The 25,129-nt window shown below is 37.9% G+C and overlaps 1 protein-coding gene and 1 long non-coding RNA gene across 2 annotated transcripts in view; one reads left to right on the forward strand and one right to left on the reverse strand.

The window, feature by feature from the left end:
• Positions 1–20,570, forward strand: part of SLC35F3 (solute carrier family 35 member F3) — a 37,988-nt gene extending 17,418 nt beyond the window's left edge. The window contains exons 3-7 of the mRNA XM_015888046.3: positions 2,861–3,080; positions 10,603–10,728; positions 16,749–16,941; positions 18,608–18,697; positions 20,326–20,570. Of these exons, the coding sequence (XP_015743532.1) occupies positions 2,861–3,080; positions 10,603–10,728; positions 16,749–16,941; positions 18,608–18,697; positions 20,326–20,570 (874 nt within the window). The remainder of the gene's footprint in view (positions 1–2,860; positions 3,081–10,602; positions 10,729–16,748; positions 16,942–18,607; positions 18,698–20,325) is intronic.
• Positions 18,104–25,115, reverse strand: LOC112540621 (uncharacterized). The gene is made up of 3 exons (XR_003084699.2): positions 24,960–25,115; positions 21,552–21,670; positions 18,104–20,765 (listed from the first exon to the last, which is right to left on the reverse strand). It is a non-coding gene; the product is annotated as an uncharacterized LOC112540621 (long non-coding RNA).
• Between the last annotated feature and the right edge of the window lie 14 nt (positions 25,116–25,129).

Genomic DNA, 25,129 nt, shown 5'->3' on the forward strand with positions numbered 1-25,129 from the left:
CACATTTTTTTTAAAAAATACGGCAGACGCCTATTAAAAGTTGCAATGGGCCTGTGCTGAAGGGTAAAATACCTTTCTCAGAAGAGTACCATGGGTTCATTAGGAATTCTAGGTCTTTATTATATATAACCACGTTTCCTAAAACCTGTCAGTATCTGGATCCCTTGAGGGTGAACTTTCTCCCACCTTTATTACAAATGTATTCTACAGTTTGCTGCTTAGATGGCTTTAAAAGAAGATTGGACAAATAAGGGCTGAATAAGTGTATTTGTTGGTTAAAATAATGCCTCAGTTTGAGCAGCATATTAAGGTGTGTTTCCTATTGGTAGGCATGATCATCTGACAGGCCCTTACGTTTGTTTTATTCATTTGCATTCATTTAAGCTGATATTTTTAAAAAGCCTGCATAATATGCAGTTATTGAACTGACTGGATGTTTTGTTTAATTTTTTGGTATTAGGCTGCTGACTCGTTCTAAGATGGGATTGTGGTCCTGTTTTTCCCAGACTGATTCAATAATTAATATCATAAAATGGAAAAGGAGAGCAACAAATACCAACCAATTGGCCTTTTTATTTGAAGGCACTCTTATATTGTACAATCCATTGAAAAGGACATTTGCATTCTCACTTTCCATAAGGAAAATGTATTGCTGTAGTGAATGTGGCAAAGTTCCCTTTCAAGGGTTCATACACTGAAAGATTTAGAGAGAAGTAGCTGACCTGTCCATCCCAGGTAATGGACAGAGAAATGCCCAGATGCTGAAGAGCCAAGCAGGAGAGGTGATTTCTTCAGACAGGTGGGCCTTTACAAGAGGAGAGGGCACTCTCCATTTTGTCTGCATCTTTTGGCCTTTGCTTCCCTTTCTATGAGGCTGGCTGCAAATCAAGCCACAGCAAAGCTCAACCAACCATAGCCCAGCCTGAATCTAGTGAATCTGGATAGCAAGCTGAGATCAGTGAAGCTAGTTGCAGTATAGATTCTGTTATTGCTTTATCTTATGGACTTAGATTGGGGCCGTATGTGCGCTTGTATGAGATCCTGGGTTGGAGAAAGCAACTGACTGAAATAACTTCTCCAGAAAGCAGTTGTTCATTCTTTCTCCTTTTTATTTTCTTCTCTTCAACTTTCTTGTAGGACTCTGACCTTGCTATACAGGTAGTCCTTGTTTAGCAACCACAATTGGGACCAACAACTCGGTTGTTAAGTGAAGTGGTCACTAAGTGAAACCGCGACTGTACTTATGATCTTACTTCAGCTTACCTTTGCTTTACACAGCTGCGGAGGTTGTAAAGTTACTTTTTCATCACCATTGTAACTGCGAATGGTTGCTAAATGATGCAGTCACTAAATGAGGACTACCTGTATATAACTGAAATATAAAATCCTTAGTCATTCTGGGAAAGGGATCTAGCCCTTAGCACATGCTTCTTCCACCAGGCCTGGCAACTGAAGGAAACAGGATTGTTCCTTACACCTCCCTGATAAGCGACAGTGAAGAGAGGAATTCTCTGGAGTAAGATGGCTGGTTTCTGCATGCATAGATAGCTCTTCCCAGGAGCTGCAAGGAGAGTGCAACAGGGTTGTGGTTGGAGGGTTTTGAGAGGCCTCATGGTCATGGGAATCAGCCAGAGTCCATGCCACCACATCTTGTACATCCATATGTCCCCTCTTACAACTAGGATCAGTTTCTTCCTTTCCCTGTCTTTATTAGGACAGACTCTTGTTCACTACAGAAAAAATGAAAAGGTTTGGGTTGACTTGTTCTGATCTTGATTTCTAAATGGGTACAGATATAAACATGCTTTATACTTGCCTTGCCTCTCTCTTCCACTTTAGGACAAGTCAATAGTTCTTTCCCCTCTTTTGTGGGAACGGATGGGGGAACCTTATTACTAACATTGAATCTGCTAATATAAGGCTTGTTTATTTCTACAAAGTATTATTGAATCTCACTCCAATTATTTCTTAATGAAGTTTGTTCTGTCAAATTTTATGTATGTATGTGTATGTGAATTGCTATTTATTTTTTATTGAATGGGATAAGATGATCTTCCCTAAAGTCTACCAATTTTATGAATTGCTTTTGGTGTTTTTACATAAAACAGATGAAGCACTCAGATGAAATGCTTTTTGAAAAATCTTCAGTTATTGTTGTAGATTTAAAAAAAAAACAATTTCATAATTGTCTAAAATTTTCTCTAGACTCAGAGATGCTGGCCTTTACTTCTGAGTTAATACACTCCATCTATAGGTTTAATAAAAACAATAAGATTTGAAAAACTTGGCATTGTTCATACTGATTAGGATTTCTTTGGACTCTGAACTTTTTGTTAGTTCAGGCAATTGAAGAAAGAGGATTAAGTGGAGCAGAGTGTGTGTGTGCGTATGCATGTGCACATGTGTATGTGTGTGAAGGATGGTGATTTGGAAGGACACGGTCACTTGCATTCTTTTTTCTTTTGGAGTAATCAGAAGTTTAGCTGTTCAGAATTTGTTCTGGTACCAGAAAAGCTTACAGTTAAAAATGTAAGTTTCTTTTAAGATTGACTGATTGATTAGATTTATAACCTGCTTTTCATTCAAGGGCTCAAGGAAGTAGGTATGTAGTGTTCCCTCTTCCTATTTTACTCTGCAAAGACACCCCTATTTAGTAGGTTGAGCTGAGAGAGAGTAACTGTTCCAAAGTTAGTCAGTCAGTTTCCATGACTGAGGGTGCACTAGAAGTTTCACTCAGTCTTTGATCTGATCCAATGCTGGTTAACAACGCATCTGAAACAGAATGGGTTAATCTTGAAGATGCCACAGGATTCCTGATGTTAGTTCTTCCTCAGGATCTAATATTCTTTTCTTCTTTTAGGGAGTGTTGTCGATTTTTTGGAGACAACGGCTTGACGCTGAAGGCATTTTTTACCAAGGCAGCACCTTTTGGAGTTCTTTGGACACTCACAAACTACCTATACTTACATGCAATAAAAAAAATAAACACTACGGATGTCTCCGTATTGTTCTGCTGCAACAAAGCTTTTGTGTTCTTGCTTTCATGGATTGTTCTCAGGGACCGATTCATGGGAGTGAGGGTAAGTGGTTAATGATCTCTCTTTTTTCTACCATCACCACAATTGGTACCAGTACCCATCTTTTGCTTAAACATTTTTAGCACTTTCCCTATGGGAAAATGAGAGTATAATTATTTAATTTTATGCATTCAAAACTGATTTTATGTTATGCTTTAAAGTTGTTCTTAAAATTATTGCTATATTATTATCATTGTATCTTAGCCTTGGCATTCTTATGTCTTCTTACTTCAGAAGTTAGTTAATTTTTCATAACCTGAAACATGCATCTCTGTTCTTAAATATTGTTGACCTCTCAGTTTTCATTGAGTGACACCTCTTAGAGCCAAAATTTAAGCTTTCCATTTTGTTGGCTTTGTTGTTGATGGGCTTATTTTAATTCCATATTTCTTCATTTCTCCTATTAAACAGATTTTTCTTCTACTATGTGTAAAGCTTAACTCTTATTTGCAGTCAGCCTTCACCAACCAAGATGGTGTTGTTTTATATATATATATACATATATATATATATGTGTATATATATATATACACACACACACACACACACACACATACATACACATACATACATATGCACGCACGCACACACATACATACATACATAGAGAGAGAGGACAAGAGAGAGAGAGCGGTTGGATAGCGTAGTGGTTAGAGCACTGTCCTTGACCCAGGAGACCAGGGTTCAAATCCTGGCTGGTACCTACCCTACCAGTAGGGGTCCTTGGGCAAAGACCCCTTAATGCTTCACCTGCCTACCTCGAATATGAGAGTGACATGAACTGAGAGAGTCATGCCAGCTCAGACGTCGCCCAGATTAACAAGGTTCACATCAGATGTTGGGGAACCAGGACAATCTGATGATAAGTGGGGTATTGGAACAAACCATACATGGACAAGACAAGAGAACCTGGAATTAATGGAATGCTACAACAGTAGACCTAATGAGAGGGAATATATGAAACATATGAGGGAACTATGGATGGACAGAAGACCTACATCCACACTAACTGAGAAACAGCTAGTTATCCAATGCTTCAACATAGTGAAGAGGAAGCTGCTCTCACGACTTGAAATAGACCAACTCCACATTACAACTTGAACTCAAGAAGACCTGGAAGAACAACTGGATGTGCAGCCAACACCTGAAGCTGGAACATTACTGCTACCCCCTCCGTTACAGAGTGCAGCAACTGATATGAGGCATAAGATCATGTATAAACTAGCTATGGTCAACCCTTGAGACCAATTACCAAGGCTCAATGGAGAAATGCCCTCAGATACTATGTTAGAAGATTCCAGTACAGCCCTCACAACAATCCCTACTACCACCATAACTCAAACCAATGAACTGATATACGCTACAGCTGCTGTAATCCTGGAGATGCTTGGCTTACATGATCAAGAAAAACAGCAGTACATACTCTCTCTGGAAAATGAGGTTGGAGGCTAAGATCAAGGCAACTCAGAGAGAAGTTAGTCAGCTGGTGGAACTACAGAAGGTGTGGAAATTAAGGATAAGATTTGGCAACTGAAAAAATGCAAGGGCCTGACTCCATCTGAAGCCCTAGAGACTGCTAAACAAAGGCTCACAGCATTGGCTGCCACGCTAAGGAGATACACTAGAGAAACAGACACCAAGAAGATAAGTGTCCTGTTCTCCAAAGAACCATCCAAAGTGTACTTCCAACTGCAGTGCAACCACACAGTAACAGCAGAGCTACCAGCAGCAAAAACTGAACAGTACTGGAAGAATATATGGGAGAAAGAGAAGACACATAACACCAGTGCAAAGTGGCTGCAGGATCTGAAAGCAGACCACAGCAATCTCCCAGAACTGGAACCAGTCACCATCACAGTAGCAGACATTCAACAGCAGGTCAAGAACATGAAGAGCTGGATAGCACCTGGCCTGGACATGATCCACACCTACTGGCTAAAGAGACTAACAGCAATGCATGAACACCTAGCAACACAGATGAATCAGCTGCCAGCAGCAGGCTCCCACCCAGAATGGCTAACACAAGGAAGGACAGTGCTGATCATGAAAGACCCCCACAAGGGAACAGCACCGTCCAACTACCTGCCAATAACCTGCCTCCCCACAACATGGAAAGTCCTATCAGGCATCATAGCAGCCAAGCTGCAGAACCATATAGGCCAGTACATGAGCACAGCTCAGAAGGGCATGGGGAACAACACCAGAGGCTCAAAACACCAGTTGCTCATAGAGCAGTCGCCTGAGAGTCAAGATCTAGGCAGACCAATCTGAGCAAAGACTGGATTGACTACAGGGAAGCCTACGACTCAATGCCACACATATAGATCTGTGAATGCCTGGCACTACACAAAGTCAACAGGACACTAAGGACTTTCCTCAAGAACTCAGTGGGACTATGGAAGACAACACTGGAAGTCAACTCAAGACAGCTCATACAAGTGACCATCAAGTGTGGCATATACCAAGGTGATGCACTGTCCCTGCTACTGTTCTGCATAGGCTTGAACCCTCTCAGCCAGATAATCACAAGGACTGGATACAGGTACAAGTTCAAGAGTGGAACTACCATCGGTCACCTCCTCTCCATGGATGACATCAAGCTGTATGCTAAGAATGAACGAGACATTGACTCACTGATCCACCTGACACGGATCTACAGTGAGGACATTGGGATGTCATTGAGACTGGAGAAGTGTGGCCGGATGGTAGTAAAGAGAGGGAAGGTAGTTAAGACTGATGGGGTGGAACTACCAGTGGGCCACATAGCAGACATAGAGACCAGCTACAAGTACAAGTATCTCACATTCACATGGGAACCATGAGGAGGAGGCAAGGAAGACAGCAACATCCAAGTACCACTGAAGGATAAAACAGGTCCTGAAGAGCCAGCTCAATGGGAAAAACTGCCCAGAGTCACCCCACAGTGAAATGGGCGGTGAAAAATTTGAAATATAAATAAATAAAAACAAGATCCATGCTATCAACACGTATGCCCTGCCAGTTATCAGATACCCTGCCGGTATAGTGAGCTGGCCAAAGGAGGACACGGAGGCTACCAATGTGAAGACCCGGAAGCTCCTCACAATGTACAGAGGTTTCCACCCCAAGTCCAACACCCAGAGATAGCTGGAAAGAGGGCAGGTGAGGTCTAGTGAGTGTCAAAGCCACTGTCCTGGATGAAACCCAGAGCATCCATATGTACATCAGTAAGATGGCACCCAAAGATGAGCTGCTGAGAGAATGCCTGAAGCAGCAACAGACATGGGAGGAAGTTCAAGTGGAAGAAGTGCCATGGCAAGAAAAGCCCCTGCATGGGATGTACCATCGACAGATAGCTGAAGTGGCCGATATATTGAAATCTTATCAGTGGCTGGAAAGAGCTAGACTAAAAGACAGCACTGAGGCACTGATCATAGCAGCACAAGAACAGGAACTAAGCATCAGATCCATAAAAGCAGGGGTCTACCACACTAGACAGGACCCAAGGTGCAGATTGTGGAAGAATCCTCAGAGACAGTCCAACACATAGTGGCAGGGTGTAAGATGCAGTCAGGAACAGCACACACTGAACAGCACAACCAAGTAGCTGGCATTGTGTACAGGAACATCTGCACTGTGTATGGGCTAGACCCTCCCAAATCCAGATGGGAGATTCCACAGAAGGTCATGGAGAATAACAGAGCTAAGATCCTATGGAACTTCCAGATCCAGACAGACAGGCAGGTACTGGCCAATCAACCAGACATTGTAGTAGTAGACAAGGACCAGAAGACAGTGGTGGTGATAGATGTAGCAGTGCCAAGTGACAGCAACATTAGGAAGAAGGTGTATGAGAAGCTGGAGGAGTACCAGGGCCTGAAGGAAGAACTAGACAGGATGTGGAAAGAGTGGTCCCAGTAGTGGTAGGAGCACTTGGGGCTGTGACTCCTAAGCTGGGAGAGTGGCTCCAACAGACCCCAGGAGCAACATCAGAGCTCTCTGTCCAGAAGAGTGCAGTGCTAGGAACAGCTAAGATACTGCGCAGAACCCTCAAACTCCCAGGCCTCTGGTAGAGGACCCGAGATTGAGGAAGATACATACCATCCATAGGGATGAGAGGGGAATTTTTATTTTTAGAGGGAGAGGGAGAGGTAGGGGGATTGGAATAGTGCCAGTTATTTATTTATTTGCTTGCTTGTTTATTAAATGTATAAGCTGCTGGACTCCATCATAACTCTGGGCAGTATACAATATAGAACAATTTAAAACAATGCAACACAAATAGTGCAAAAAGCAAGCATCTGGAAAAATAACATAAATTCTAACAAATCAATCATCCCTACTCTAGCCCAAGGCCCAGGGGAAGAGCCAGGTTTTAAGAGCTTGTTTAAATAAGGCCAGGTAGGGGGCCATATAAATTTCAGCCCTCATAATGATCTGACATATGTTAAGAGAGTTTGTCTACATAAGGTCTGGTGCTATACTTGATGGATATGAATTGCACATTCAGAAAACATGTTGAATATGTAGCTTTGAGGTAGCTCACTGGAACTGGATGATATAAATATCTAATATTATTGCTCCATTATCTCTGCTGGCTTCCCCGTTTTCTGGATAAATCCATACAGCTTTTGAATTTTAAAGCTCTTCAGCGTTTTGAACCGCAGTACCTAAAGGAGCCTCTCTCTTTACAAGTAGAAGTATCTATCTAGACCCTGAGATCCTAATCAGGGTACCTCCCCCCAAGAGGTAATTTTTCAGGCCCCTACTCTGTCTTATTTTTATCATGTCTTTTAAATTAGCCTGTTAAATCTGTTTGACTGTACCTTTGTTTTCTTTTCAAGTAATTTGCTACATCATATTCTTTATTTTTTTCCCTAACATCTTGTTTGTCCTTGTACTGTAAGTCAGCCTGAGAACTTACTATTATAAAAAAGCCTATCAGTGTTGAAAATAATAAAATAATAATGTCATTCTCTACGATCATGAGACCTCCAGCTAATTAATCAAATGTCCTGAACTGTCCTTTCCTTTAAGTTTTATATGCTTTCATGGTTGGTTTCCCATTTGTCCTCTGAATGTTTTCTTTTAAAAAAAAAAAAAATTCCTGTGATGGATTGGCATCCATTCTTAAGTACGATGATGCCAAAATTACACACCTTCATTTTTACATCACAGCATAAGCTCTGCCCCTTTGGATTTGTCTTGCAGTGTTGCATGCAAGTACGTAAGGGCAGAGTTTGCACCACAATACTGCACTGCACATTTTGACATTTGCCTCCCTTGCCCTCTCACAGACCTCTCTGCTGTGGTATATGAATCCAGATATTTCTTTCAATTAAGAGTAAGCTGAAGAGCACACTGCATTCTCAGAGCTGTAAGTTACAGCATTAGCGAGAGGAAGCTCCTTCAGGTGAGGCAAGCAAAATGATAAGGATAAAATGAAGACCTTAATGTCTCTGTAACTATCTAAAATATTTACCAACATTTGTACAAATATTTTTGCACTGAAGAACAAACTGAGTTCACATTTACTTTATCATTTCAACCCAGAAAGCCAAAAGGAAAACAATCTTCTTTTTTAAGAAGGAGTGTTACTTAATTTACAAACTCAGGAAATATAAGAATTTTTCTTGCCAGGTACTACTTACATCAGGGGGTTCAAAGTCAAATTGTTACAAACGTCACAGCTCTTTCATGCATTGATGCAAGAGTCACTAGTGGGGCTTCCAGGGGAGGTGTGGTGAACGAAAGATGGCTCTACAAAAGCAGAGCCGACAACCATGATAAAGACCAAGGGACCAGTGAGTAGACTGGTTCCTTGGAATCTCTCTGGATAAAGAGAGGATGGGAGATCTCCCACATGTGCTCTGGACAGCTGCTCCTCATGAGGAAGCTGCAGGACAGCAGTTTTCCACAGGTTTGAGTGCTGGGAGACGGCAGGATTAGCCATTTTGCTCGCAGCCGCGGCGGAGACTTTTAAAGCACACTAAGTTTGCAAACCTCACTTTCTAATCACTTTCAGAAATTGCTTATTAACTATTTCTAAGCTATTAGAGACCTTCAGAATGACAAGCTTGAAGGCCTGCAAAATGGTGCAAAATGTTATAACAATAAAAATACTGAAGGAGACTTTTGAAGAATGGAAGCAGAAAATAGTAGCCATAATATCAACAATGTCAGTAATGATGTCTGCTTCTATGGATAGACTATGTCCAAAAGTTGTTATTGAAAAAATGTCAGATGTAGAACAAATTTTGTTTGACAAGATAGAGGTGGTATCGAAAATGGATTTAAGACTAACAGGCCAAGAGAATGACTTAGAAAAGGATGTTTCTCTGGACCTACAAAAGAAATTGGCCGAGGTTTTAAAATTTAAAAGGGAAATACAAATGACGAACCAAGAGAGTGACCCAGATAATTTTTTTCCTGCTGGATTTACAAAAGAGGCTTGTTAAACTTTGAAGAACTCTGTGCAATGGGACAAAGCAGAAATGAAGAGAAATCAAATCCTATGACAATATTTGAATGAACTAAAATTAAGACTGTTAGAAGTAAAAGGAAGGAATATCAAGTTGGTTTACTTGATCATGGTTAAAATATGTTGTTACGTCTGGCTACCCTTTATGGACTTTCTGCTGACATCAGGACTGAAAAGATTATACTTTATGGATTTGTTTATAGATAAGAGATTGGATATGGGATGAAGAGATAAATGTTTGTAACTTTAGAGAGGGTGAAGAGTTACTAAATTTGTTTATACTTACGATGGTTGGAAGTCACTTCTTTATTTCTTTTCTCTTTATTATATCCTCACTTTTCTTTTTCTCTTTCTTTTTCCTTATACTTTTTAGTCCTTCTATCTATTCTCTTTTCTTTCTCTAAGTTTAGTTTGTATTAGATTTTATTATTATAATCAAAATTCTTAATAAAAAAACATTAAAAAAGATACAAGAGTCACTAGTGAGTCAAAAATGAAGAAAATGAGAAGAACCACAGTATGCCACTGTACCCCAGTCAGTGGGGATCATGGTGGCAAAAGGTAATCAATTGAAAGTTAAGTTGCATTTTCTATAAAATTGTATTACCATTATTTCCTTCTCCAGCATTGGCTTATCCTTCTGAATCAATGATAAGACATGTATTAATCTCAGCAACTACAAATATGAACCCTTTCCATTATGAAAAGGTTCTTCCAGCTACAGCAGTATCACTTAGTACAAGGGAAGGAAGGATAATGCCATGGTATGCATCCTCCTCATCTGTGATTCCCTTCTGGGATATTTATTAAAACTGCTAGAAGCCTGAATCCTGGCTAGTTTTGGCTTGGTTTTTGTCCTTGGTAGCTTTTTGATTAATTCTCTTCAAAGTGGGTAAGATGCACTTACCCACTGGAGTGTACTCACTTGAGTTAGGTTTATGAGAAATTTTCTTAATACTGGCTAAAGTCTTAGGAAAGATCACAGTTTAATGACACCTTCAGTGTTACAAGGGGCTGGGGGGAGTTTGAGCCCATTAACATTTTGCTTCTGTGTATCCAAAACAGATTGTCGCTGCTATACTTGCTATTGCAGGAATAGTTATGATGACTTACGCAGATGGATTCCACAGTCATTCAGTTATCGGAATAGCACTTGTTGTGGGATCTGCCTCAATGTCAGCTCTTTACAAGGTAAGTGTAGTAGTAGGCTTAAGGCTCATTAGTCTACACATTTGAATCTTGGGAGCTACAGTCAAACATTGGATGATCAAATGTGTCCAAGTTCTGCTTTCAGTTCAGTTCATCCTACACAGAGTCATGTTTTCACTGAGCTTCAATAGAATTAAAGTTCCCACAGGGGCTACACAGACCACCTTGCCTCTGAAGATGCCAGCCACAGTTGCTGGCAAAACATCAGGAAACCTGTTGTCTAGACCATGGTCACTAAACCCTGAAGCCCAACTCTGCCCAATCTATGTTCAAATAAAAAATGTTCATGCTGTATGTAAAAAAAAACTGAGTTAAGGAAGAGATCCTAGAGCTGCTGATGGACCAGATTCTGCATCACTCCAGTACTTCCAGTTCCATGACATAAAAAAGAGCTTAGAGGTTGCTTAGGGAAATCTGCTTACAAGATGCTGGTTTATAACACAATAAATAATAATAGGATTAGATAAATCTACTGCTGCTGTTAGTATGAGGGAGGAGGAAAGTGAATGATGGAGATTACCTTATCTAATGATTAGTGGATATTTTTACATCACAGTGGTAATGCTTTCATTTTGGGAGCTAGGAAAAGGAGAATAGATCATAAGGGATCTAGGATGACTAAATGTTAGTGCTTTTCAAAAATTAATCCAATAATTAAGTGTTGTTGGTATTGTTTTTAAGCATTAGTGTGTTGCACAATTGTGCTTTTATACAAAGAAGAAAGATAGATTGGGTAAACTTTTGAGCAGGGGAAGGAGGGGAGAACACCATTGCCTTCTACCAAAGGAGTATTCCAGCACCTCTTCTTTGCCTTTAGTCTCTGCATATAATAACTCTACCATTAATTCATGGATACTGACATTCAAAATAAGCAGTTGGAAGTTTTGCAGATTACTGTCTGTGGCACTCTGCAGTCAAGCTTTTATGAGTTTCTCAACCATGAGGAATAGAAATTAATTAAAAAAAATTAAAACAACAGTTTAAAATGAAAGTCATTCTACCCAATGGCCTTGTGATAGAGATAAAGTAATGGGTGGGTTCCCTTATATTTTATACTATCCTAACAAGTTTAAATATATCAATATGTCATGTGCACTGATCACCTAAGGTCTTGCTTATATACCAAATAATTTAACAACTCTATTTATTAAGAATAAGAGTATCCAAAATATACAAAAGATTTAAGAGTTGAGAAAATAATAAATATTTAGAATCTAATCATTTATGGTTTAGATAGTATAACATTCCTTCATGGACATTAAATAAACATTTTTAGAAATCCAAGGCCCAGCAGATTGCTTCCAGCGCTAATATAGATTTTGTTCCCTCTGTGCCTATGCTTAAATCAATATCAGTTCAAAATATGATAGAGAAATGTCAGTTTCTTGCTTCATGCACTCATCAGTGACTTCTGCAAAATGACAGAATGGAATAATTTGAGGTTCAATCATGCTGCTCAGAAGGAATTGTGTAAAAGCCAAGTCTGACCCAACAAAACTTGTTTTAAGGAAGTTTATCTTTTAATTTGGGAGTTTCCACGTTCTATAATAAAATATGACATATCTCTAAAATATTTGTGGGTGGGGTTGGGAGAGGGGTTATAGGCTACTATACAGGTTTATTTATTTATTAATTGGATTTATAAGGCTGCCCAACTCAAACAAAATTACTCTTGTTATGTACAGTAATTTGTACCATGTAATTTGGGTACCATGGAGGTTAGATTTTTGCCAATGTACTGTACAGCTGACTCTTCTTATCTGAACTGTGCTGTTGACTTGATTTATTATAGAAATTTGTGCACTGCCAGCTTGCAACATTTCTATTTTTTTATGAAGGCTTCCATATCTTCAAAGACCCTTCCCCAATGAGAGGTTTCCTGGTAGCCTCGACAACATAGCCAATAATCAAGAATTATAGGATTTGTAAACGAACAATATCTGAAGAGATTAAGTTACAGAAGGCTGATTTAAAATAATGGCACCACAGCTCCTTCCATAATGGGTTTGTAGGAGATTACATGAAAAAATGACCTAAGAAAACATGGGCATTTCTGTGCTTCCCAGGATTATTTAATGAGAATTCAGTTTCACTGCAGATACTGCAGTGGAAAAGAAGTGTCTGCCACCAGCTGGTGATCTAAATATGTTCTCTGAAAGCCTTTTCTGCAATTGAAAGGCATGATCTCTTCTCATTGTTCTTTTCCATTGCCTGCCTTCATTCAGTGAAATCAAACAGGTTGTGTATGCTTATTAGGTGACTCAAATATAAAGTCTTTGAGTATATGCCTAGTCAGTACAAGAAGCGTAACATATAAATACAGCATTCACTTTGCCTGAACATCTGGTATTCTATGACACTTGTTTATGTTAAGTCAGAGTGCTGGTAGGAGAACCAAAATAAAACAAAGATTTAAAAAGTAAGGTTAAGGAGGCTAAATCCTTCCCCCCTTTTTAAAAGGAGTTAAAAGGAGATCAAATACAAAAATAAACATTCCATCTGAAATTAATTAGCCATACAAAACTGGTGTGTGTGTGTGTGTGTGCATGTGTGAAAGTAGAAATCAAGTTTTACATTAAGATTCTATAAATGAAATTTGTTATAGCTTTCTTTTACATACTGAAATATGTCATCTGAGAAGTACATGGGCACAGCAAATAGTTCCTTGTGATGGCATTTTGTTAGCACATCAGTCTAACTCAAAGTAAAAAAAACATGAACCTCTACTGTTCATTGTAACAATTTGCAGCCATTCTGCTTACTATCCATAGCAGCTGCAAAGAAGAGAAATTATGGACAGTGATCTAAGTATGTCATCTGGATAGAAATAATTTCAGCAAGCACTGTCCAAGTTTTAGTAACATAGTCTTGCATTGTATGTGCTGGTATGAATGTAATCCCTGCTGGACTGAAGTAGCATGCCCCAATAAACAAACAAACAAACAGCAATAACAATAGCATTACTAGAAGAATACATATAGTAAGTTATTCGTCACTGCTAGATTAACATTATAGGTGCACTGATTTAGTATATATGTATTTCACTGGCTACATAGGGGTTAAACCAGTGGCTGTGTTGGATACAGTGGTGTCGATAGGGAAGGCAGAGGAACAGGAGGCACAGTAGCACAAGTAACAATGCAAAATCAGGGCACCAGGCCCCTTTTCCATGTGCGTCCTGATGTTGCATGTGCATGTGTATGCAAACCTACACACACACAGCAGAACTTGCAGTACAATGCTGCTTTCATCATCTGACACATCAAAAGCTTGCAGATACCAGCCACTGTTACCTGAATATGTCATCACCCATGGTGATCTGGATGTTGGGGTCTTCATCACAGTACTTTTGTATTAGTCAGGGTCACTCTGTTTAAAGTTCTATATAAATCAAGAAACAGGAAGTTATAATGGTAGCATTGCTGCCGATTCCATAATAATAGTTTACCTCCTGTGTGTGTGTGTGTCTATGTGTGTGTACAGTATAGTTCTTGGTGTTTGCTGAGCTTGGTTGTTTTCTTGCAGACGTTTCACTGCCAGGCTAGGTAACATCATCATCATCTGCAAGAAAACAACCAAGCTTGGCAAACACAAAGAACCCAACAGTTCAACCCTGTGCTACATATCTAACACAGTATATAAACTATACAAATACAAATGCCAGTGCCAGTGCCAGTGGCAGCAACAGTTTTTCTTTGTCATTAGCTCATACAAGCATTTAGTGAATCGGATCCACTCTTACGTAGTGATCCACAATATATCTATCCAGTCAGTCACTCACGCCCTCGTCATCTCTTGGTTAGACTACTGCAATGCGCTCTACATGGGGCTACCCTTGAAAAGTATCCAGAAGCTACAGCTGGTTCAAAATGCGGCTGTGCGGACAATTTTGGGTGCCCCAAGGATGGCACGTAGAACACCTTTGCTGCAGGAGCTGCATTGGGTCCCAGTTTGCTTCTGGGTCCAATTTAAGGTGTTGGTTATCACCTTTAAAGCCCTATATAGCATAGGTCCAGGTTACCTGAGGGACCATCTCACCCCCGTCACATCAACCTGTCCCATCCGGTTAGGCAGAGAGGGCATGTTGAGGACCCCATCAGCAAAAATGTCAGCTGGCAGGGCCCAGAAGGATAGCCTTCTCTGCTGTTGTCCCTGTCCTTTAGAATATTCTCCCCCCAGAGGTGCGGCAGGCCCCTACCCTCCTGGCTTTCCAGAAAGGACTAAAGACCTGGCTCTGCTATCTTGCGTGGGGCAATAAGAGCTCTAATCTGGCGCCCTGATGACACCCCTGAGCTATTCACCAATTCCATCAATCAGTAGAGGCGAATATGTGTAGCTCAGGGTTGAACTGTGGAGTCCTTGAGGTTCTCTGAGTTTGGTTCTTTGCAAGAAAAGAACCAGGCTCAGAGAACCCCAAGGACTCCACAATTCCATCAATTCTTAGAATTTATTTATTATTTAAGACTGTTTTTATATTGTATTTTAATTGATTTTATCTTCTCTGTAAACTGTCCAGAGTCACCTTTTAACAAGATGGGCGGTGACAAATTGGATATATAAATAAATAAAATATAAAATATACCCATTATACTGAGAAAATCTGTGGCTGCAAGGATTGGCATATGCTACCTGGGCCTATCACTGGCAATGGGGTTTACATATAAATATTGGTAAAGGTTGTTCAGTGAAGTTCATCAGATGATTGGCTTAGCTTCCCTTTGAAGGTCAGGTGGGGTTCATTTCAGTGAAATGAACTGCATTGGGAGTGAAGTGGAATTAACATTCTAACTGAAAGGCAGTTTGTTATTTCATAATTCTAATAATTGACTTTAGGCATAATCACAAAGCTACACAGAAACACATGTGCTGTAAGAGTAAATACACAGTTAATATTCATTATTAAACATGAATAGGATTCAAATTAATTTAAGCGATATCATTGAGGTGACACGGAAATCAAAGTGAAACAATATGTTCATTCTTCTCCATTGAAAGCAGTGGTAATTAAGGGCAAATTTGACGCCAACTCATTAACTCAGGAGAATCCTGCTGATATAGAAATTTCTTCATTAAAAACATGATTAAATTTGCAGCCTTAATGTTTTACATGCAGTTAAAATGAAATAGTAATTTGCAGAGGATATATTTGTAGCAGTAGCTTGGAAGGTGTGTCCCACATTTACCGGAAAGTTTGCTGAAGTAGTTATAGTTTGATTGCTTGTATCAGATAGCAAAGTTATTATAAAAGCTTGATAATGCAGAGAACAAAACTAGAAGATAACAATCAAAATTTCAACAGAATAATTACTAAACAGCATTGAAAACAATTTTTTCATCAGTTCACATTATTTGGAAATGCTGTGTTATAAAAAAGGTTATGAAATGGCTGTTGGTTTGTGACAGACAAAATAAGTAACCTTTATACTGACTATTGATTAAGGAACTGCATAAAACTCAATATTACAATGCTGAAATGCACTTCTGTTCAACACTGCACCCATTTATAGGAATTTACATAGCATATTTAGCCCCTTTTTATGTCTTCTACTATGAAATTAAAATATAAAGTAACTGGTCAAATTAGTGAAATTTTTCCTGGTGAACATTTCTCTGGCTCTTTCTAGCCAGTCATCTAAATACAAGAAGTGCTCCAGTTCTTCCAAACAAGACTTTTTTCATGAAATTGCCTTGCCAAATTTACAAAGGTCTGCAGGAAGTCCTGGCGACACCACATTCATTGTACTGTATAGCCTCTTGAGTTGTCTTCCATCTTTGTTGGAAATGAGAATGGATTGTAATAAGAAGCTGTTTACCTGGAAACATTCCGGCTATTTCTGAATAATAGTGTAAACTAGATATTCTTTCTTCCATAACATATCTGCATTAGGTAAACATGTTTTAAATTAGAAACAACACACTTTAACTTAAGTGTTTAAAGAACGTCTTACCATATATGAACAATAGTTTTTGCTTCTCAGATTGTTTTTCTCTTTATGTTACAGGTTTTATTTAAGCTTCTCTTGGGCAGTGCTAAATATGGAGAAGCTGCCTTATTTTTGTCAGTGTTAGCTGTTTTCAATATCCTTTTTGTTACCTGTATTCCTGTCATCCTTTACTTTACCAAAGTTGAATACTGGAGTTCTTTTGATGCCATTCCTTGGGGAAGCATTTGTGGATTTTCAGTCCTATTATTGAGTAAGTAAATGTTGCTCATTTACTCATTATACGCATTTACTCATTATATATTTACGCTTATATAATGACTGCATCCTTGTAAACAATTATATTGGATAGCCTTAAGAAAAAGAAAGGCTGTGGATCATGCTTAAAGCCTACTTAATCCAATCTAACTTAATCTAATTCTATGCAATCCTTTGTTTGTTTGTTTGTTTGTTTACAATGATGACACTGTTCCTAAGATTTTAACAGTGGTTTCTCATGTTGCCCAGCAGCTGATACTGAGAAGCATACTGCCTCCAGCACTGAGTATAATGTATAGCCATCATATTTAGCGATTGTTGTAATCTTGTCCTCCATAATTTGACTATCATGGTGGTTCCAAACGTGATATTTAAAAGGGTATGGCAAATGTTTTATCTGAAAGAAAATTAACAGAAGAACTTGTCACACTGACAGTGTTACAGCAAGTAAAAGTATGGTAATGAGTGCAATATGTTATGAGTATTGATAACTGTATCTGTTTATGTGTGCATTTAATAGATTATTGAGCATTTAATAGATGATTGGATGTAATTAGAGTTTAGCCTGGAGAAAATACAACTGAAGGAAAATACATTAGCACTCTTCAGGTATCTGACAGGTTTTCACATAAAAGAAGAAAGTCAAGACCTGTTCTCACTTGTTCCCAGAGTGCAGGACATGGAATAATGGACAGTCTGCAGGAAAGAAGATTCTCACTGAAGGCTAGAATTCTCATGTTCCTAACAGTAACACTGGTTTGACAGTGGAACAAATAATCACAAGATGTGGTTGGCTACCCTTCACAGGACAGGCTCAAGTGGAGATCTATTTAGGATTCTTTAATTTGAATTCCCACATTGAGCAGGTGGTCAGAGTTAGTGGTCTCAAGGAAGGCCTCTTTCAACTCTAGGATTATATATATATAATATATATAATTTAAATATATATATATATATATATATATATATATAATATATAATATATATATTATAATAATACTTATTAAAGAAGTTTGATTCCCATCAGCCATATGGTGAATGGGTGAAATTACTTACTTACATGAAAACTTTCAATGACAACATAATGGTCCTCATAATGGATTGGTAAGCAATAGGAAAGTAGTTCTCTTCTAAAGTCCTCTGTGTTAATGGCCTTTCCAGTTTAAGCAAGTGCTGTGTAGATTATTTCCTTCTGACTAAAACGAATCTCCCATCATTTCATATTTCTGAATACTGCTTATGTTAAATTATTGTATAATTCCTGGATATTCTTCTATTTATATAAAAAAAAGTAATGAAGTAACAAGGTCAATATACATCATGGATACATCATAAAATGGACTTAAATAGTTAATTAAAAACTATTTTCACAGCATTCAGTTTGAATGCTTTCTGAAGTAAAATTTGATTTGGAAAGACAGAATGTGCAGGTTTAAATAAATTAAATAAGAACAGTCCTGCAGTTGGCACTGGATCCAAATATGTTCCTTGACATGTGATACACAGAGCTACTAAATAGTTTCAGTATTTTAATGTTTATGAGCAAATGTTCATATCAGTCTAAATGTGGCTGCTTACAATTAACTGGTTAAATTTGTGAAAAAGCAGTCTTAGTACCAAAACAGAATTATAAAATGAAATAATTTTATTTCTTATTTCAGCATTCAATATTTTATTAAATTTTGGGATTGCTATTACATATCCTACCTTGATATCTCTTGGGATTGTACTAAGTGTACCTGTAAATGCTAGTAAGTATTATTTTATTTTATACAGACATATATGTACAGGCTGATTAACACATGATATATAAATCAGGATGTGCATGATTTATATGTAAAGCAGAATACATTGTATTTAAAATAACCGGAGCTTTATTTCAGCAAATTCTCACTCTAGTTTCCCTTTTAATTTCATAGCATTAGGCTTTCATAGCATTAGCCTTTACAGTAAAGGTTAATTTGTCAAACAGATTGATTTCAAGACTATTTGCAATTTGTCTCTAGGGACAATATTGAACTTTAAGAGCATCTCCCATTTGTTTCAGAGGACAAAACAGGAAAATTCCTTAGTGGATTGTTCTCATGTGGAGTTTGGAAAGTGATGATTTGAAGTAGTAATTTCCTACTTTGTTATTTCAAAATATTCATGTAAGACATGATTTATGTATCAAATGTTTAGTAAAAGAAGTTATCTTCTTTTCCTTTGGTATGCATCTGGCCAGCTCCTATTGGCCACTTCTGGTTGCAAAATTCTTCCCTTGGTGGCCATCAAGGTATGCTGCTGGACTGTTGTGGCACCTAGCTTCCATAGGAAGTTGCCTAGATCATGGCAACCGCCTGCATTATGGCATTTTTGGAAGCACAAATTAGATTTTACTGAGGTCCATATTCTTGTGTGTGCTCCTGTCTTGACCTCTTTCAAAATGTGTGTTTGATATTCTTGAGAAAGAGCACTTTAGAGAACATTAGACCTCTCTAAAACATAAGATGAGCACTCAGCATGGAAAGTCATTTTTTCTGGAAAGGTTGTATTTCTAAAGTATATTTCCTGCTGCTACTCCAAAGGAAGGGGCATGCTTGTTACTCTTTTAATTTGTTCAGTCTATAGACTCAATAGTCACTCAACTGCTAGATTTCACATCTCAGGGTTTGTTGGTAATAGTTGCCAAAGTAGCAACCAGTCTGATTACACAGTCACATCCACCAGCAATTTCCAGGAGCTGCCAGATAGGGAATTAGATTGGGACTTAAGGCCAGTGTGCCATTCCTTCTCAGAGATTCTACTTGGTTATGAAGATCAATAGCAAGATCACCACAAAAATCAATCCCCACCAGTGTCCCTCTTTTACATAGCAGGAGTGTTGGTGGACATTAATCTTATAACAATCTGTTAAAAAAAAAAAAGGACACTTTGATGCAGGGTGAAGCAGGAGGAAACATAGCCAATGCTCTTCATGTGCTCTCTCCCAATTCATCCCATGCTCCTATTGACCTATCAGTCTGGGAAAAAAAATTAGTTATGTATCTGCTGTTGTCCCATAATAATGGCAGACATGTCTTCAGAACTACCCAAGTGTCTGCCTATGAACACAGAGCATCAGCACACTGGTGGCCTTCACCTGGGCAACTATCAGAGGCCATTCAAAGAAGAAAAGTCAAAAACCTCAGTGGGTTGATGAATGCCTATTGGATGCATGATCTGTTACTATCCAGATCCCTGATCAGAAAATCTAATACCACTGGTATATTCAGTTCCATATTACTTGGCTGCATGTATGGGCTTTCGGTTTGTGAGAATGAAATCCAGATCTTTTGCTATTGCATAGAAGATACGTGTTTTTCTATCCATAATGCTATCTGTTCAATGTTTTATGCAGTTGTTGATCACTACTCGAGTGATATTGTCTTCAACAGTGTTCGTGTAATTGCCATTGTCATAATTGGCTTGGGCTTCCTCCTGCTGCTTCTACCAGAGGAGTGGGATGAGTGGTTAATAAAACTCCTTACCCGCCTCAAAGTACGAAAGAAGGAAGAGATTCCAGAGGGAAATGGAGACATTGTTTCAGGATTGCAAAATAAAAGTAGAAGAACGCGCCCCTCCATGTCATCTTTCACACATTAATATTATTTTATGAACATTCTTTAACATTGTATACTATAATTCATAGCTTTTTTTCTTGCAAAGCACATATGTTCAATACAGTAAATATACACAGATGTACAGTTTTGATAATAATAGAGTCCAGGGCATCAAGTTTCAGCATCTCTAAATTGCTTGCACTGTTTCACATCCAACCTTTCACTTGGGAGAACTTCTCTAAAAAATCAAAAATGAAACTCTTTTTAAATGAATGTAATGTATAAACTAATAATTTTGCATATATGATTTTATTGATAAACCATGAGATGGAGGGCATATATTTTGAACATTATGTACTGAATAATACATTGCACACTGTGATTTATGCGTGTGTGCATGCACACACACAAACATATATATATATATATATATAAATATACAAACACATATATAATGAGAAACAAATATGATGCTTATGTCATAAGCTTATTTTTTACGACAGCTGCACATGAAACATTTGCAAATTAACCAAAATAAAATATTTTTGGGGAAGAAGGGGTGGGAGGGTGGGAGACTGTTTTGTGAAGATAATTGCACTTGGTGCCAGATTAAAAGAAAGTAAAAATGTTAGTTTTGCACTAAAGCATATGGGAGACTCTATCAAGAGTACCAAAGTACCATCACCTAGGCATTACTCTTGAAAGCCCCACTGAAATAAATGGCAGCGGTGCAGGGGCATAGGAGACTTTGTTCTGTGTGTTATTCTTGCACACATACACTGTCTGCCACAGTAGAGCTTGTGCAAGGAAAGTTCTCAGGGGGAACAAATTTAAGTGTGCATGATTGCAATCTGCGCTTAATATCATGCAAAGGAAAAAACAGTGCCTTCTACAGAATTCTAGTCCATTGTCTGTATAGAAATAGGAAACACTGCAAGTTGCTTGTATTGATTTTTCAACATGAAGAATGTGTTCCACAGACACAGTGCTTTCAAAACTCGCAAAGAAATCAAGGAGTGCCTACTTCATGCTGCTGATTACTGGGAGCGCAGACCATTTGAGGATCATTACGTCTTCTGTTGCGGCCAGATTTGCTTCCCACTTGTACAGATCTGGAGATGGAGACACTCCTGACCTGTATTTCTGTGAGGAGAGAATCAAGCCATAAACGTAAGAACCGTGCTTAAAAACTAACAACAAAGCTTGCAGCTATCAAGAAAAGTTGTGTACAATATTGAAAGTATAAGTGAATTGCCACTTGCTTTTATTCATTGCTGTTTTTTTTACAAAAAGGACATCAAGATACTTACATCAAACCTAACACTTTTTACAAAACTTGTAAGCACCAAGCTGTTTACTTGTACAATTTGGTTTGCCATTAAATTTCTATCTGTGATAGATGATGTGGTATGTGCAAAGAAATAGACAATGGTGATAGTTTACTCTTTTTGAAGTTTACATTGCTGCATTCAAAATGGAAAACATTATTTTTAAACGTTGCCATCACCCAATAGTGTGTGTTGTCTCCTTGGCATTTTTGGGTCAGATGGAGGTGGCATTCACTTCTAAACTTTTTACTGAATCAGTTTCAGATTCAATTATCTGCTTGATAAAACTAATAAAAACTACTGCAACTTCATATCAAGTTAATGGCTTTTGCTTGCCTCCCTGTCTTATAGTGAGTTACATTAGTTTTACAAAAAAAAAATACTGCATATAAATATCAAATAAAAAGTGGAAGAACAAGTATTAAGACTGCCAAAAGTTTTCTCTAGGTGCTCATAGTGATTTTCTTTTCATCCTGCTTAAGGGCAATGTTGTAAGTGTAGTTTCTGGATTTTTAACCAAGTTACTGGAGCACATCCTTGTCTTGTGATTTTGACAAAAATCTCAAAGCAATTTGGTGCTATCACAGCTTAGTGACATCTACCTCAACTGTTCCTATGCTTGGAATTTTCTTATGGTTTCTTTCCCATCAAAATGTACTGTATTCCATCCTATCCAAATTCTTTATTATCCCTGCTTGGATCCCAATATGAGGAATGCCTGCACACTTGAAATTGTTTCCTTTTTCAGCACATATAAGGACAAAAGATAACATAAATGTAAGACATCAGGAATTAAACTTTTCCCTTTAGCTGACCTGGTGAATGCAACCATATATAGATAATCAATCTACATATTAAATCTCAATAATATCAGATTTAGTGATGAGAAAAAATTGCAGAGTATGTTTGCTTCAAGACTGGTTTGAGAAGTACTGGAGGAAATAAGGTGGGATGCAACTTTAAAGTGAAAATTTGTTACTGTGTATAGAAGTCATTAATCACTGTTAAAAAAAACATCAACTTGTAGAGGAATGTAAATTACTTTGGATAATTCACGTACAGATTTTACAGCTTCTCTGTTTAAGATTAATTTTGTGCAATTGATGAAATTCATTCTTTAGCCAACCTCACAAATAGTTTATATAATAATGTATAAATCACTGCACAACTTTTTAAATTTTAATGTTAGTCCTTGATTTTAGTGTTTTACAATGATAAAGGATTTTATAAACTGAGTACAATCCAGCCAAAATTAACCCTTTAATATCCCACTGATTCTATTGGGAGAAAATTAAACATTCACCTATTTGTTACATTATGAATATTTAGAAAGTTTTCCTTATTGTAATACAACAGGATGGTAGTATAAAACATTTATATACAGCCAAATACTCCTGGAACAAGAATGATTAAAGATATGAGATCATGTGAGCCATACTAACTATAGATCTGAATATTTCTCAGGAATTCATCTATGGAAAGATGACAGCAAATAAGGTTATTGGAAGGGATCTCTTAAGTCATCTAGTCCAAACCATTGTTACTGCAGGTATGTCAATGCAGAGTACAATTAGCATCCTTAAGAAATTGTCATATCTTAAATATTTCCAGTAAAACAAAATCCACAACTGTCTCTTGTCCAAGGCAGATTCTTCCAGTAGAACGTATCTCTTTGTTAAGACATTTCTCCTGTTTTAGCCAAAATAAAACTTTTATAATTTTCATCTATTAGTTCTAATTCTTTGCTCAGAGTTGCTTTGTACTTTGTGGATCAGCCAACCTTTATCTCGAACAAGACAGCTAGTTGCTATGTTACTGACTCTGAAGGAGCAGATGTTCCTCAGATCTCTTCTCCTTTCCTTCTCAGCAAGTTTCTTCCAAATACATGGTCTCAGATCATCATCCACTACATGATCCTTTTAGCTGGCGATGCCAAAGTGAAGGCAGGGCCATCTGCATACAAAGCTTGCACCTCACTGTTTAGCTACAGTCTCTTTTGAAAAGGGGAAAATAATACTGAGTACTGAGTTCATAAAAGCTCAAACTAAATAAACAGAGTTGCCAGGATCCCAAAGAACTGTTAGATTCAGAATGCCTTTGGTTCATTTTTATGCATATAAATGATCCACATCATCAGTAATGTTCAATAATATTTAGCCAAAAAAACAAGAATCAGTAAAGAAGAAAGAGCACAGCTTCTTCCCACACTACATCACTGATTACTTTTTTTTCAGCCCAGATGATTTAGAATCTAGGGAGATGAAGTACCTAAAAAAACCCAAAATGTTAAGGATGGTAGCAGGGAACCTAAGGTTCAAATACTCATTATCAACGAGGCTCTCTGGATGACTTGGGACCAGTGACCAGTGTCTGTATCCAGCCTATCCCCGGGAAAATGCCGGTGTTCTAAATGAAGTTAAAATGAGGGGAAATCCTGTTTGTGCTATGTTGAACACTAGACTCTTAAGACCCAGAGGAAAAGTGGATATAAATGTAATAATAAAACATAGCTAATAGAAAATGGCAAGATACTAGTTTTCAGATCATCTGAATGAAAAATGCTCTCAATCTTTTAGCTCAACACATGCAACCTGGTCATAATTCATATTATTAACCCAGCACAAAAATCAGTCAGAACTATGAAATATTAATTAAATCACAAATCCACAATAGATAATCAAATTTATTACAAATGCTTCTATGCCACTTCAATTGTACAATTCTAAGCAGTTAGAATACCATATCTATCTATCTATCTATCTATCTATCTATCTATCTATCTATCTATCTATCTATCTATCTAACAATAAAGGAAAATTTACCAAAATGATTAGACATATCAATAAATACTATCAACAGAGATTGAAAGTAGTAATACTAATGTCATAAAAAAAACAATGTAACGTCAAGCAGACAGATTAATCTCTACTCAGATTAATCTCTCTACTTGTTTATATTTTTAGCTGGTATTTGGTTTGCTTTTGTATTTTTGTTCTTTGGTTTGTATTCCGCTACCTAAAATCGAGTTGGGCGGCCATATAAACCTTAATAAATAAGCAAGCTTGTAAACAAATAACGCCTTTTATTTTAAATTAAAAATATACCCTCAGGTTTTCCAACGTCCTTGACAGACCAAATAAGATTTCTAGCTTCCCAACGGTTATCGACCCGTTCCGCTCATGCTACTTTACACCTTCCTGCCTGCACAAAAGGGGCGGGGCTGGCTATTTCCTCGCGAAAGGTCGTTTGGGCCAAATGCACATGCGTACCAGGT

The sequence above is a fragment of the Python bivittatus genome, unplaced genomic scaffold (genome assembly GCF_059951505.1).
Source record: "Python bivittatus isolate LINGU-HERP-01145 unplaced genomic scaffold, Pbiv_v1 ctg000020_np1212, whole genome shotgun sequence".
In the NCBI taxonomy this organism is placed as follows: Eukaryota; Metazoa; Chordata; class Lepidosauria; order Squamata; family Pythonidae; genus Python; species Python bivittatus.